Source organism: Prosopis cineraria, unplaced genomic scaffold (assembly GCF_029017545.1).
Source record: "Prosopis cineraria cultivar Desert tree isolate PC_DT_omini unplaced genomic scaffold, ASM2901754v1 PC8, whole genome shotgun sequence".
Taxonomy (NCBI): Eukaryota; Viridiplantae; Streptophyta; class Magnoliopsida; order Fabales; family Fabaceae; genus Prosopis; species Prosopis cineraria.
Genome location: NW_026555339.1, coordinates 5814193 through 5827801, shown reverse-complemented (window position 1 = coordinate 5827801; position 13609 = coordinate 5814193). Strand labels below are relative to the sequence as shown.

At 32.4% G+C, this 13609-nt stretch overlaps 1 protein-coding gene across 3 annotated transcripts; it reads right to left on the bottom strand.

Moving 5' to 3' along the window:
- Positions 1–1703: 1703 nt before the first annotated feature.
- Positions 1704–8726, bottom strand: LOC129318002 (uncharacterized). 3 transcript variants are annotated; one of them, XM_054962487.1, is made up of 11 exons: positions 8198–8726; positions 6119–6504; positions 5785–5965; positions 5614–5637; positions 4502–4597; positions 4340–4423; positions 3683–3917; positions 3407–3567; positions 2700–2978; positions 2458–2619; positions 1704–1989 (listed from the first exon to the last, which is right to left on the bottom strand). In XM_054962487.1, the coding sequence occupies exons 1-10, from the start codon at positions 8561–8563 to the stop codon at positions 2569–2571; spliced, it is 1863 nt and encodes a 620-aa protein (XP_054818462.1). In that variant the 5' UTR covers positions 8564–8726; the 3' UTR covers positions 1704–1989; positions 2458–2568. The 3 variants fall into 3 exon arrangements, with proteins under 3 accessions (XP_054818462.1, XP_054818460.1, XP_054818461.1); XM_054962485.1 differs by having other exon boundaries at positions 5785–6504; XM_054962486.1 differs by lacking the exon at positions 5614–5637 and having other exon boundaries at positions 5785–6504.
- Between the last annotated feature and the right edge of the window lie 4883 nt (positions 8727–13609).

Genomic DNA, 13609 nt, shown 5'->3' with positions numbered 1-13609 from the left:
AACCATAACCATTTGAACTTCCAGATTCTTGTTAAGTAAAATTACTGATATTATTAGTACGATTTGGTGTCCTCATGTTATCATCAGTGGAAAGTGACAGAACCGGGAATTACTCATTTACATCTTAAAAACCATATTTGTTCACATTTCCCTCTTTTGTGTGAAAATATTTTTTTTATAAAAAAGTTCTTATTTGCCAACAACAATAATTATTGATTAACATTAAATGATAATAAATTTGAAAAAAAAAGTCAACTATTTAACTGTCAACCTTAATTGATATGTTTTAGTTTATATTTAAAGCAGAGGGAGTATAAATTAATAAATTTTAACCGTGAAAACTTCAAACTAATCATATTTTCACCAGAGACTCGCTTGAAATCGCATTGCAATGAATATCCTAGTCTACCAATTTCATGCTCCGTTGTGCTTTCTTAGAAATTGCTCCAAACTCACAAAACCAGGACTCGATATTTTCTTGTCTTCTTGATATCTAAGCATCCTAGTTAAGATATGTATCGCCACTAAACATGATTATTTTCTAATCTGGAAGCCAATTTTCAAAAGCAATAACATCTAAATTAAACTTTCATACAGCTAAATTTTCACCATTACATCGAATTTAATGAGATAAATCTTGGTCTGATGTAAAAGCGTAAATTACGCAAACAGTTGAAACTCTAAATACTTTAGTATAAAATCAACGCTCAAGATTTAAGTTATAGAGTTGTAAATAAAATATAGGGACGCACAATCACTCAGGACTAGGCCCTGAAAGATTTCAATAGTGCCCAAACTTTTCATTAAAAAACTAACATCGTCATTCTAGTTAGTTCTGACTTTAATTGCTTAAATTGATAGCAATAAACTTATGATGTCTCAGACCTAAATTTGTAACAATAAACTTTCAAGGACAAGCAAGGAGGATGTACCGATAAGTATGAACACATTGATAGGCCGGGTGGGGTTGGACTAACATATGCGTCATGCAATATTTAAAACACTGGAATAGCCTGACTTATGGTCCAAATCAAATAGGAAGCCTTTCTCCTCTCTTAATTTGATTCGAACATGTGACATGTGGGAGAATCATTATTCTCAACACCAACATGACACCCGAATATTAATAATAGGAAGCCTTTCTAGTAGAGCCAGAATATAATGTGTGTTCAAATAGGAATGTTGCAGGTTAAAAAGTTTAGATGAGTCAGGTCTCGGTGGCTCCCCCAAACTAGGACAAGCATTCAAACTCAAAGAGCACTTACAAAATTATTCACAAATCACCCATCAATAAGATCCTCACATTGGTAACGAGATTTAAATCCACAACCTTCCTATTTGATTATAGTGTGTTTGTGTGTGTGAAGCCCAATGAAGCTCTCAGACGAAAACCCAAAAAATTTCCCTCAGGCTGAGGCATTGGTATAATTTGAATTAAAAAAGAGGATCGCCTAAGGGTAAAGGCTGTCTAAAGCCTCTTACCAACTATATTTGACTGACAAGCATAGATGCATTGTGAGTTCACGACTCTTTTAGACGCGGCTTTTTTCAAGGATATGTAATTATTTATGAGCAATCAAACCTTCCGAATAAGCAGCAAGAAGTACCTTCGAAGCATATAGAGTGGCAAAAAGCAGTTGGGACATGTATGACCAGAGATCAAGTAATTCATGAACCATAAAAGAGAATGAGCAATAAAAGAATATCGGAAAGGTAGAAACACCCTCAATGACTATTCTTTGACATTGCTTAATCAGAATTCCACTATTTATCAGAAATATAGAAAGTTCTAAATTTGACATATACCACTAATATGGTACAACACTAAAGCCAATAATCCTATTTTGATAATCTGACTCACAAAAAGTAATGCAAAAGGCATGGAATAAAGAAACGATATTTTCAGGGTAACCTGGTGAGGAATGCTTACAAAATTGAAAAGCTCTCGCACTGCTCTGACTGGCTAAAAAAAGTAGACAAAGCAATCACCTGCAACAGGAAACATAGAAAGCACACAGCAGTTTGACTCATTAAAACGGCAGTAAAATAAAATAAAGAAAATTGAATAAAAACATACAATTGAAATGTAGTATTAGGCACCATCTTGGCATACAAAGCTGAAGTGAAAGATTAAGCCAAGACAACAAATACTTGAAACTGAACAAATAAACATATAATCTCAATCAGATTCTCAAAATGAATTCATCAGCTCATCGTTTTAAATTTGCTAGGCTCTCAGTAAAGCATTGAACCACAACCAACCTCCCAGCAGAATTTGTGCTACATATTTACCATTGAAAGATTAAAAAGTTTCAAAATTCATATATAAAAATTCAGCTGTCGCCCTCATGAAAGTAAAATAACCAGAAAGGAACTGCTACGATAGACAATAAAGAAGTCATTAAAGGACACCTATAAACATTCCGTAGTGTAAGCTGAAGTGCGATGGCTGAATACCTTTCATAGAAGGTCTGAAGGTCTGAACACAAGGGGGGAAAATAAAATTCCTATCACTATTTCTCTTCTTTGCCCGCACTTTAAGGGCTTGGAAAGGATACTTGAATACATTCAGCTTTCACCAAAAGGTAGAATCTGCCCAAGTGCAATTCTTGCACGAAGCTGTGTTGCAAGAATAAAATTGGTAAAACTATTAAAAATAAGTATCAGACAAATCCATTTTGTGATGAAATTTAAAAGACCTTCACATCCATGCATGGATCATTGACCATCTTCTTTATTCGAGAAACTATGCCAAAATTACGCAGTTTTACAACACGGCCCAATGCACCAGGACTTGCTGGATTAGTGAGATTTATTATGACCCAAACAGCTGCTGTGCATAAGCGACTGTCATTACTTTGCAAACACTGGTTGAGGAATGAGTTCGATCCGTCCTCTGCCTCAGGAAATAGTTGTTGCATAACAGCTTCCTTGTGAAACTCATTTCCACTTGCAATGTTGCAGAGTGCATACACCCCCTACATGGAAAATAAAACCAGGGACATAATTATTAGCTTGACTAAGAAAATAAAAAATATTCAATTATTTAAGGAATTCTTGAAATCAACTCCTATCTGGGGAAAATTTGCACATGGTACAAGTTATGAGAACATCTCTACAATTTCCCTTGTAAGGTACATATGATACAAGTCATGAGAACATTTCTATAATTTGCCTTGTAAGGTATTGACAATCAAATTAAATTTGGCAATCAATTAAAAGGCACATATGGTACAAGTTATAAGAACATTTCTACAACTTGCCTTCTAAAGCATTGAAAATTAAGAATCACTCAAAGAATTCATATCAGAAACAAGGTACAGCTCTATGATACCAGTAGAGCATAACAATCTACCTTATCAGTTATCAGCCTACAAAACAATTGGATTCAATAGTTATCCCTAACCTGTATCCCAATTTCAGCTTTTGAAGATTCTCGCAGTCGCCTTCCAATGGCATCAAATATGATACCATCTTCAGCGAAAGCATAATCAACAAAGTCTATGAGCCCATCAAGAAAGTTGCGAACAAGGGCTAGAGCTTGTTCTTGAACAGAAGACTCAGGATCTGCAGAGTTTACGCAATCAAGCACAAACTTTTTCATGGCCAATGATAAAAAGAATGTATTTCTTGGTAGATACCAATTAATCCAGGGAAAAAAACTGTCAATGGGAATCATTACCATGGATAAGGTTAGCTATCGAAGATGCAGTCAACTCCATAAAGACTGCTTCTTTACATGTCTTCTCTGCATGAAATACCATGTTCCTCAAGGCCCATACAGCATTCAACCTTAATGATGAATCCATAGACTTTGTCAATTGGACAAGCTCTTTAATGCCTCCACATTGTATGAATACTGACTTGCCAGGTGTAATGCCGGCCACTATGTTGCTGATAGCACCAAGGGCTGCTATCTGGATAACAACATAGAAAAAGGTTTGTTCAACTAGATCTCAATCAACTCAGAGACAATATCTGTTTCATTCTGGCAAATAATCATAACCTTTTTTGTATTATTTTTTTTATTTTGAGGGATAGCCAAATGCCTATATCTGTGGTATAAAAACTTTAAATGTTGTCAGAAATGATTTTCCTAGACCTTGGTGGTAAGCTTTAAATAATACTAAACAATTAAAAAAACAAAAATGGCCCTCACAAACAACATTTAATGCAAGATATGCCATAATTATCAATAGTTTTGAGTTTCAAGCATTAAGACTATCCTTTAGTTTGTTGTATGATTGGCAGATTTTTTTTACACCTTTCATTTCAGTGCATGAAATCAACAACTACTCATTTTAAGTCAAACGTCAATATAGATACAATAAGCACATACCTGGACAGAAGTAGACAAATCAGATAGTAGCTGAACCAAAGGAATCACAATGATTTCATTCATAAAATGCCCTGCACTCAAATTCTGAATTGCATTTTATATGAGTTAATTACAAAAAGATTTGAAAAATTAGAGTACCATACATGGTTTCAGGTTGCCTACCTTGATTGAGCGAGAGCTGTTTCTTAAGCAAATGCAAGCTGCTTCACGTACATTGACATTATCATTAACTAGGGCATCCACAACTAAGCTCAATACCTGTGTGTTTCACAAACATATGTTCAATGTTGAAAACTTTTCATCTGAATTAAAAGTATAGCTAGGGTAAGTCAAAAGCCTCATTAGTTATCACATCTACGACTTGCCATCATGAATTGAGAAAAAAAAAAAAAAGGCTGACTTCAGTTATCTACCAGTAGAAATATATTTTTGCATTGATTCAACATGTTGAAAATTTAGAAAATATGAAACAGTAAATTCATAGGAGTGCTACACTTCAACATTTACAAATCACAACATGGTTTAGGTAAAATGAAACCAGTGCACACAGAGTAATTAGATTAGTAGTAGAAAAAGTCATTCTCTTAAGTAGTTTATGAAGTTAGTAGTAGTAAAACTTATGCTCTTAAGTAGTTTATGAAGAAATACTTTTACAGATCAAATTATTGTGAGATAATACACTTAGCACTGAAGTGATAGATAAACAATCTGAGCAAGTCTTGATGGCAAAGTCTATTGACATTTAAACACCTATTTATTCTGACCTTAAAACTCAATATAAACACACCAGAAAGAAATATAAATTTCAGACAAAATCATATGGTCACCATAATTTATTTTCTATTTAATTAAAACCCAGTGATAATCTGAGAGTAATTCTAAAAAACTCCTTAACTAAGTGACTCAGTCAAACTATAGCTGTTCCATACAATCAAAGGTTAGGATGCATGCAAAAATATCGATGACCAAAGATATGCTTGGCAAAGAAATGGAGATAAATTATGTTCAAATTCCAACATGGCAAGATGCCGTGAGAAAAGGAGATGACAAAAGGGACAAGAAAACTACAGTGACAACATTTTGAAAACAAAGCTACTTGCAAATCGGTTGGTTCATGGACTCTCAATTAAATTTCTTGCCCGGTATATTATCTCCAATCAGCGATCATGTATCTCTTATTAACTTAAATCATCCACTACACATATGCGCAGCCTCTCATAAGATGCAAAAAAACTACAAGATATTAAGACTCGTGCTGAAACATCAAGACTTACTATAGAAATGGCTGGCTGGAGTTTCTATGAGTAATTTTCATCTCAAGAGAATTTTTCACCAATGAAAAAATCCATACATGTAGAGAAAAAATTAAAAAAAAAATGGTTACACTCAGCAAAAATATGAGACTTAGAATTATTTTGATAAATAGTCTCCAGGAAACAACCGACCTGCAGTGTAAGAAACCTAGACCGGCAGCACTCCAATTTCGAGCAAAGATCAGCCAATGCAAGAAGTATCCCTTCAAGGCGTTTGGGATTTAAAGGAGATTTTTGCAAGTGGCAGTAGAACTTATCAATAGCATTTGCCTCAAATGCTAGCTTATGCAAATCTTCCATCTCTGCAATTAAACTAGAGAAAGCAAAAGAAGCTTCATCTCCAACTTGACCAGGATCATCAAGGAGCTCAAGCAAAATATGCACCAATTTGGTCTTAATTCCTAAGTCTTGCAGATGGCACAAAGAAGAATTCTTAACACAAATCAAGCATGAGCAAGCAAGTAACCTTGTCCGAGAATATCTATCCTTAGTTAATTCAATAATGGAACTTAAAGCTCTTCCACTGTGAAGGTCCATAAATTTAGAGACAGCTTCTGGATTGCTTTTAAGAACTGCAGCTAGGGACTCCAAACTAGCATCTCGCTGACTTAGAGAACCATCAAGGAGGCTAATGATTTTCTCCAAGACACCAGCATAGCACAGCATATTTTGCTCTGCACTTGTCTCACATGAATGAATAACAATGGTTGCACCTAGCCCTGTGAGATTTTCATTCTCATGTTTCAATAGGTAAAGAAGAAATTCCATGTTTCCCTCTTGAAAAAAATCATATTTTGGCGCTAGTTTTGATTGATAAATCATTCGTAGAGAACGTGCAGCAGCATCTACAACCTAAAATAAAGAGAACAAAGGCTTATCATATGGCATTCAAAAACAATATGCAGTTGAAAACAGGAATATAGAGGGTGCCCATAGTAGACAGTAATATATTATCAAGGATCAAGACAGATATATCTTGATCTCTACCTACAAACCTCATTAGAGGGGTGAAAATGATACACTTATTTTCTTCCTCAGTCTGCTTCCCCTAGCATCAAAATGTAATAGTAGAAATTTATGACAGATGGGGCCGTGTGGCTGAAAATTAGCATGAGTATATAAATTGGTTATAATTTACACATTATGTATAGTTTGCAGACAGCACCAAACACATACAAATGCATATACACTCTCACCAAGAAGTTAAAATATGCAATATTGCCTGCTAAAGTCACAAACTTGGAAGTAAATACCAGAAATATGAAATAACATTGGAAGCTAAAATGCATTAGAAGCACCAGCTCATAATGATCCCATTTGCCCAGCATAGTAACTGCTCACTTTACAAATAATATACTTGGCTTTTGAAATTTTATGAAGGATTTGTGGCTAGAAGGCACATGAATCCCACAAGAATTAAAACCCGATAGTTCTCCAAGTTAACAGTGAGCTAAGCAGGGATTAAAACCAAATAAAGTAGAAAGAGAAGTAATAACCAATGCATGTAATATTTGCTACAGGGAAAGGAAGGAAAGAGAGAGGAAAGCAAGCAGACCGATCAGAACTTCCAATATCCTACAATAATTTGTTCCTCAGTCCAGACACAAATGATATGAAACAGTGTGAAAATTAGGATGAACATGCATGGTTAAAGGCACACATGCTCTGTGGCCCCAAATAAATGAAGCCATGGCCTACTAGTTGAAATTTAATTTTGACATTAAAATGGTACGCATAAGGGCAAAATATAAATTATGGATGGAAAACAATAGCCTCCCATTTGATTTATTATCCAGAAATTCTTCAGGTAAAAATTGGAGTTCTCAAGCCCTTGAATTTCTGCTTCCTCTATATTTTTCCTCTTTGGTAATCCCTCTGCCTTACATGCACTTCCCCAATCTCCAACTTGTTATAAAGCAAGCAATAGAACTACATAAGTAGCTTTTGCTCTTGCACAATTAAATAGGACAGATAAATGTTCCTACCATGTAATTTGAAAGAATATATTGAAAGGTGTTCATCTTAGAGGTACAAACCCATCATTATTTGAACGACTTGATTCCTGTGTAGACCAGTTCAAATTACAATTAAATTGAAAGGAACGGCACAGTGACAGTAAAGAATTTTATTAAGAACAAGATTTATCATATTGGCGGCAGTGGAAGAAGCAGGAGGCAAATTTGTTTATTATTAAAACCATAAGTATGTCCAAAGAGATAATTCCATTCAGAATATGGATGAGGCAGAGACCATAAAACAGACCCACTGATCAGATAAGATGTATAATTCACTTCAAACGAAACAAAAACGCAGGTAGATTTGTTACATTTCTCATGTCTTATGGATACTCAAGCAATAAGGACTCTTCAAACAAAGGAAACTCAGCAGATTGTGGATCAAATAATCCACATTTCATCCTATAATTTTTAATAATGCACTGATCACAAACTAGTGATCAGCCAACAGGTTCAGAACGTAGCAATTTTAAGTGCCCATCTTTGACAAACGGAACCGGAAAAGGGCGGTTATAATTAATTGAATTTACCTTCTCGTCGGTAGCAGAGAGGAGCCTGAATAAACGAGGTAGAGCGCCGGCATCAAGGACAGCACGTACGCCAGCCTCAACGCCACAGGCAAAGCTGCCGAGCACCGCCGCGGACTGGACAATGAGGTTGGCACCGGAATCGGAATTGGCGTCAGCTTCGGCAAGAACAGAAGCGACAACGGGAACTGCACCGAGCTTGATGTAGGAGAGCTTCTTGGTTCGGTTGCCGATGATCTTGTTCTTTACCTCTCTGATAGCCTTGAGCTTGATTTCGCAATCAGTGGAGGCGAGGCGGTCGAGGATGGGATCGGAGGTATTGGAGGAAACGGACGGTGTTGCGGTGGAAGATGCTGTAGTGGTGGGCATGGTTTCCTTCGTCGTCGGAGTCCCCGTCGCTTGTGGCGGTGGTGGAAACTCATGCAAACCGGAGACGAAGAAGCGAGCTCCACATCCACAACCACGATGACACAGAGAGAGAGAGAGTGGTGTTTCTATTTTTCTTGTTTGTCTCTCTCTCTTTTTTTTTTTAAATTAATCTTTAGATTAGTGGTGTCTTTAACTTTCTATGAAACACTGAAATGGAATGTACGGTTATTATCAGAAGGGGGCGATGCCTGGTTATACGCATGAAATTTAGCCCAATGCAAGAAATCCAAATGCCTGTGACACTATTTTTTCCAAATAGTATAATAAAAAAAATTTCTAAGAATGAATAATACAACCCTATGAGACTATGACACTTATACTGGTATGCATTATTTTTTTTAATAATTTTCTATCACCATGGGATTTATTTGGCCAAAAAAAATCATCCTGACATTGACATTAAAATGCAATTAGTTTATCACCAGTACTTGAATCAATTGGTTAGTAGCTTAGCTAAAGTTCTCTAACTAGTTTGAATCATGTGTGTACAGCAACAATCAAATTCTTTTTAAAAGATATGCCTCCTCAAGAAGCGTCCCCAAATTAGTATTGTCAACCATGTTAGTTTGGGTGAAGAACCATGATAGTAGAGAAGGCGGCAATTGATTTTGTTTGCTCTATTCTTTAATAAAAGTTTTGCTTGTCCTTAATTCATGCCCTGTATGGACAGATTTTTATTTTGAACTCAAAAGGCAAGTATAGGCGCAGTGTAAACTATGAACCCCCCTCGGGGGGCGGGAGAAAATAAAAGAGGTGTGCTGAGCCCCTTTTTTTTCGTAGGTAATGGCGGGTCAGCCCATAAACAGAAGTGATGACTTAAAAAAAGCCTAACAAGAAAAATAGAAAGCCAATGAAATAAAAGCGTATTAGCTGATTTTAATAAATATAATTCATATTATAGGATCAAACTAAATAAATAATTTAATATTTATTATATTTTATATTATAATTAATTTATTATATTTAACAATGATATACCATTGTATTTAATAATAAATTTTTTGTAAATTTTTAATAATTAACTAATTGTATATTAATGATAAACCTCTTCTATATTAATATAAACCGACAATATTTTTAAATTTTTAAAAATTTAGTTTATATTTTTCAGGTACAATATTTTTTTCCAACTAATAGGCCAATTTATCTGTCCTTTAATTAATTTTTTATATTTTAACTTTTTAAAACTTAATGTTATTATCTAAGGTAGTGTTTGGTTTAATTGGGAGACGAAATGGAAAAAAAAAATAATTTAAGAAACTTGAGAGATTTTAATAATCACTTTAAATTCTCTTAATTTGAAGGGGGAGGGTTAATAGGCTTCTTCTCTCCGTCACGCTGTTTTAATCAAATGAGGAGTGGGGAGTTATCTCTTTTATTTTTCTAAGTAAATGAGGGGAATGAAAATTTTAATGAATTTGTTTCCTTTCTCCTTTAAATAGGTTGATTATTGTAAATGATGATCACGTAACAATTGGAAAGAAGTCTATTTACTTGTAAAACTTAAATTTTTTCACAAAATATAATTTACAAATTAAAGATAGGTGAAAGTTCTCTTCTCTAATTGGATTCATGTTTTAATACTCTTGCATTCAAATTCCCACAATATAATCAAATACTATAAAATATATTAAGAAAAAACATACCTTTTAACCTCTATACTTTGTTTGTATTTTACTATAGGTCTAAACACTTTTTTTAAACATTTTGAATTCCTACATTTTTATTTTTTAATATTTTACGTTCATTTAAGATCCCTATACTTTATTCATTTAGGGATTTAGAACACCAAAAAATGAAAATGTAGGAATTCAAAACATTAAAAAAAGTGCAGAGACCTATAATATTTTATACAAGTGAAATGCAATGATCAAAAAGTATATTTTCTCATATATTAAAAACTAAAATGATTGGATCAACTAATAAAGTTTTGTTTAATTTGTAAAGATTTGATACATAATTGACAAAGTTGATGATTTAAATTCTACTGTTAATATAAAAATCTTATTAATAAATGATTTGTAAATGTTTTTATAAGTATTTTTTAAATATAAAAACATGTTTTAAGTTTAGTGAACTTTTAAGACCACTCACATGAACTTAAAAAAAAAAAAATCAAACAAGCAAGCCCTTAATTTATTGTGTTCACGTTTTTAGGCCAAACAATTTCATGCACTGCAATTATTCCATCATGCTCTTTTTTTGGTATTATCTTATCATCAATGATTCTCATTCCTAATTGCTGAAGATCTTAACTGATCCCTCACTTATGAAGAAAACGCTGCTGACAAATTGACAACTAAAGAATGAGGTTGCAATCTGGATTGCTAACGTGGCAAAGCCAGACAGGATCGTGCATTAGCGAGTGGCCAAGCCATATGATTCTTGCCGCGTAGTTTTACACGTCAGCCAGATATGCGCAAAGATTCATTCCTTCCTCCCCCTCTTATTATCCGGACGCCTGCTTCTCCAACATATTTCCTTTTCTGACAAAATATTTGCCAAGGATAATATTCAAGAAAAACTATAGTTAAGTCTCATAAAAAAATATATTATTAAAAAATTTTATAAAATATTATTAAGTTTTAAATACTGCATATTAATAATTAAATAATGGTTATTTACAATTATGTATTTGTAAATTGTCATTTTTTTTATAAGTTTTAAATGGTCATTGACAAGTTATTAATATCTTTATTTAAGTTCTTAATATATTGAATTTAAAACTTAAAAGTATTTTATGAAATTTATAAAAAATTTTAATAATAATTTTTTTGTGAAATCTGAATATAATTTTTTTCAATATTTAGAAATAATATGGTTCATCACCCTTTTTTGTTTAACATCGCCCTTGTTGATATTGATCGATATTAGTATTGATTAGATTCATTTCTTCATAAACTGTACGAAGTATAAAAAAAAAAATACTGCAGCTTCATATAAGCTTTATTATAAAAGTTTTTTGTATCGATATTGAATCGGGGTCAGAAAAACGTATCGATATTGATTAAAATGTTTTTGATACTTTATCTTCCATTCTACCAATCCACATGGAACTGCATTCAGAGCACCGCGTCCTCATTAGCTGGCCCTTCATTTTAATCTTATTTGATTCCTGTTATTTATTAAAATTAATTTTTTAAATACCTTTAATATTATATTTATTGATATAAAAATTTTAAAAATTTAATATATATGTTCATTATCAATCTGGTTAGTACATTTAATCTAACAGTCCAATTTAATATTAAAAAAATTTATATTTTTACAATTTAACTATACAAATAAATTCTATATAATTCAGGTGTAATTTAGATAACCTAATTTAATATTAAAAAATTTATAAATTAACCATTTAAATGTACTCTTAATAGTCTATATTTAACATTTATTTTTTTATACTTTTTATTTTAATAAATATAATATTTAAAATATTTAAAATTTAATTTAAGTGGACAGTAGGAATTAAATAAGGCTAAAATGGAGAGCTAAGATTGCTCCTGGCCTTAATGAGCATTCAATACTTATCACTATGATGAACACCAAATGCAGATGCCAATCCAAATATTCAAGTATAGTTTGAGAGTCATGCATGGTATTAGTAAAAATATGCGAGAAGTCACATTTAGCAAAAAGCAATATTAGTAAATGATCATTATTGTGATGAGCATCAAATACAGACGCCAATCCAAATATCTAAATATAGTTTGAGGGTCGTGTATGGTATTGGTAAAAACATGTGAGAAGTCACATTTAACAAAAGTAATATTAGTAAATATGTATGTATGCATGTATGTCTTGTAAAAACAATAAAATTTAGAGTTAATGAACAAAATTTACCTTGAATATTGCGTGAAAAACGTCCTAAACTCAAAACTCTTAAAATGTGCAAAGTGAACTCTAAATTTTTAAATTCATAACAAATTAAACTTCATCATTAATGTCATTACTATTCACTCAATGGCGCACAATTAAAATGTTGTTATGTCATTTTTAATTAACATTACAGACCTTAAATTATTACATAAATGGCCTCATGGATATTGAATTTTGAAGTTTAAAGCAAATCACCCCTTAAAACTTTGAAATTCAGAACAAATTATCCTGACTATTTATGTATAAAATGTTAACTATTATGTAAACTAAATTAGCCTCAACGTGATTCGCTAAGGTGAATTCATCGTTAGTCACAGCAAAAGATTCATAATTTTGTGAAATGATTTTTTTTGCCTCCTTTTTTTTACAATGTTTGTCAAACTATTGATATCTTATACTTCCATATACTCCATAACTTTAACTTAGTCTTATTTTAAATATTATTTATTTATTTAATAATAAAAATTTGAGATTTCATTTGAAAAAAGTTTAAGTATCAAAAGATTTTACAGGCGATAGATGCAAAAGCCGACAATTCCATTAACGGATTTCAAACTCAAATTAACTAGTTAATTAAAATCTTAAACTTCTTTTCAAATGGGATCATAAGTTTTCACCATTAAATACATAAATATTATTTAAACTAAAATTAAATCAGAGTTATAAATTATATGAAATTATGAGATACTAATTGTTTGGAAAACATTGTAAAAAAGGGGTCAAAAAAATTATTTTACAAAATTATAGGTGATTCACCATTGTCAATGATGCATTTATTACAACGGACCACAATGAGACTAATTTGGCCTCTATAATAGTCAATATTATACACATAAATGTGAGTAATTTGCTTTGAATTTTAAAGTTTAAGGGATAATTTTCTCTTCATTTCAAAGTTTAAGGGTCAAGATGCTACTTTCGCAATAATTTAAGGTTTGTGGTGCTAACTAAAAATGACACTTCAACATTTTGATTGGGTCCCACTGAGTGAACAGTAAAGGCATTAATGGTGAGTTAATGGTGGGGTTTAATTTACTATAAATTTAAAAATTTAAAATTTATTTTGTATATTTTAAGAGTTCATGATTCATGATATTTTTTCTACAATAT

Coding starts and splice junctions, on each gene's coding strand:
- LOC129318002 (XM_054962485.1), bottom strand. CDS start 8,563: ATGCCCACCACTACAGCATCTTCCACCGCAACACCGTCCGTTTCCTCC. Junction 6,505..8,197: donor TCTCTGCTACCGACGAGAAG/GTAAATTCAATT, acceptor TCTTTATTTTAG/GTTGTAGATGCTGCTGCACG. Junction 4,598..5,613: donor TCCAGCCAGCCATTTCTATA/GTAAGTCTTGAT, acceptor TGAAACACACAG/GTATTGAGCTTAGTTGTGGA.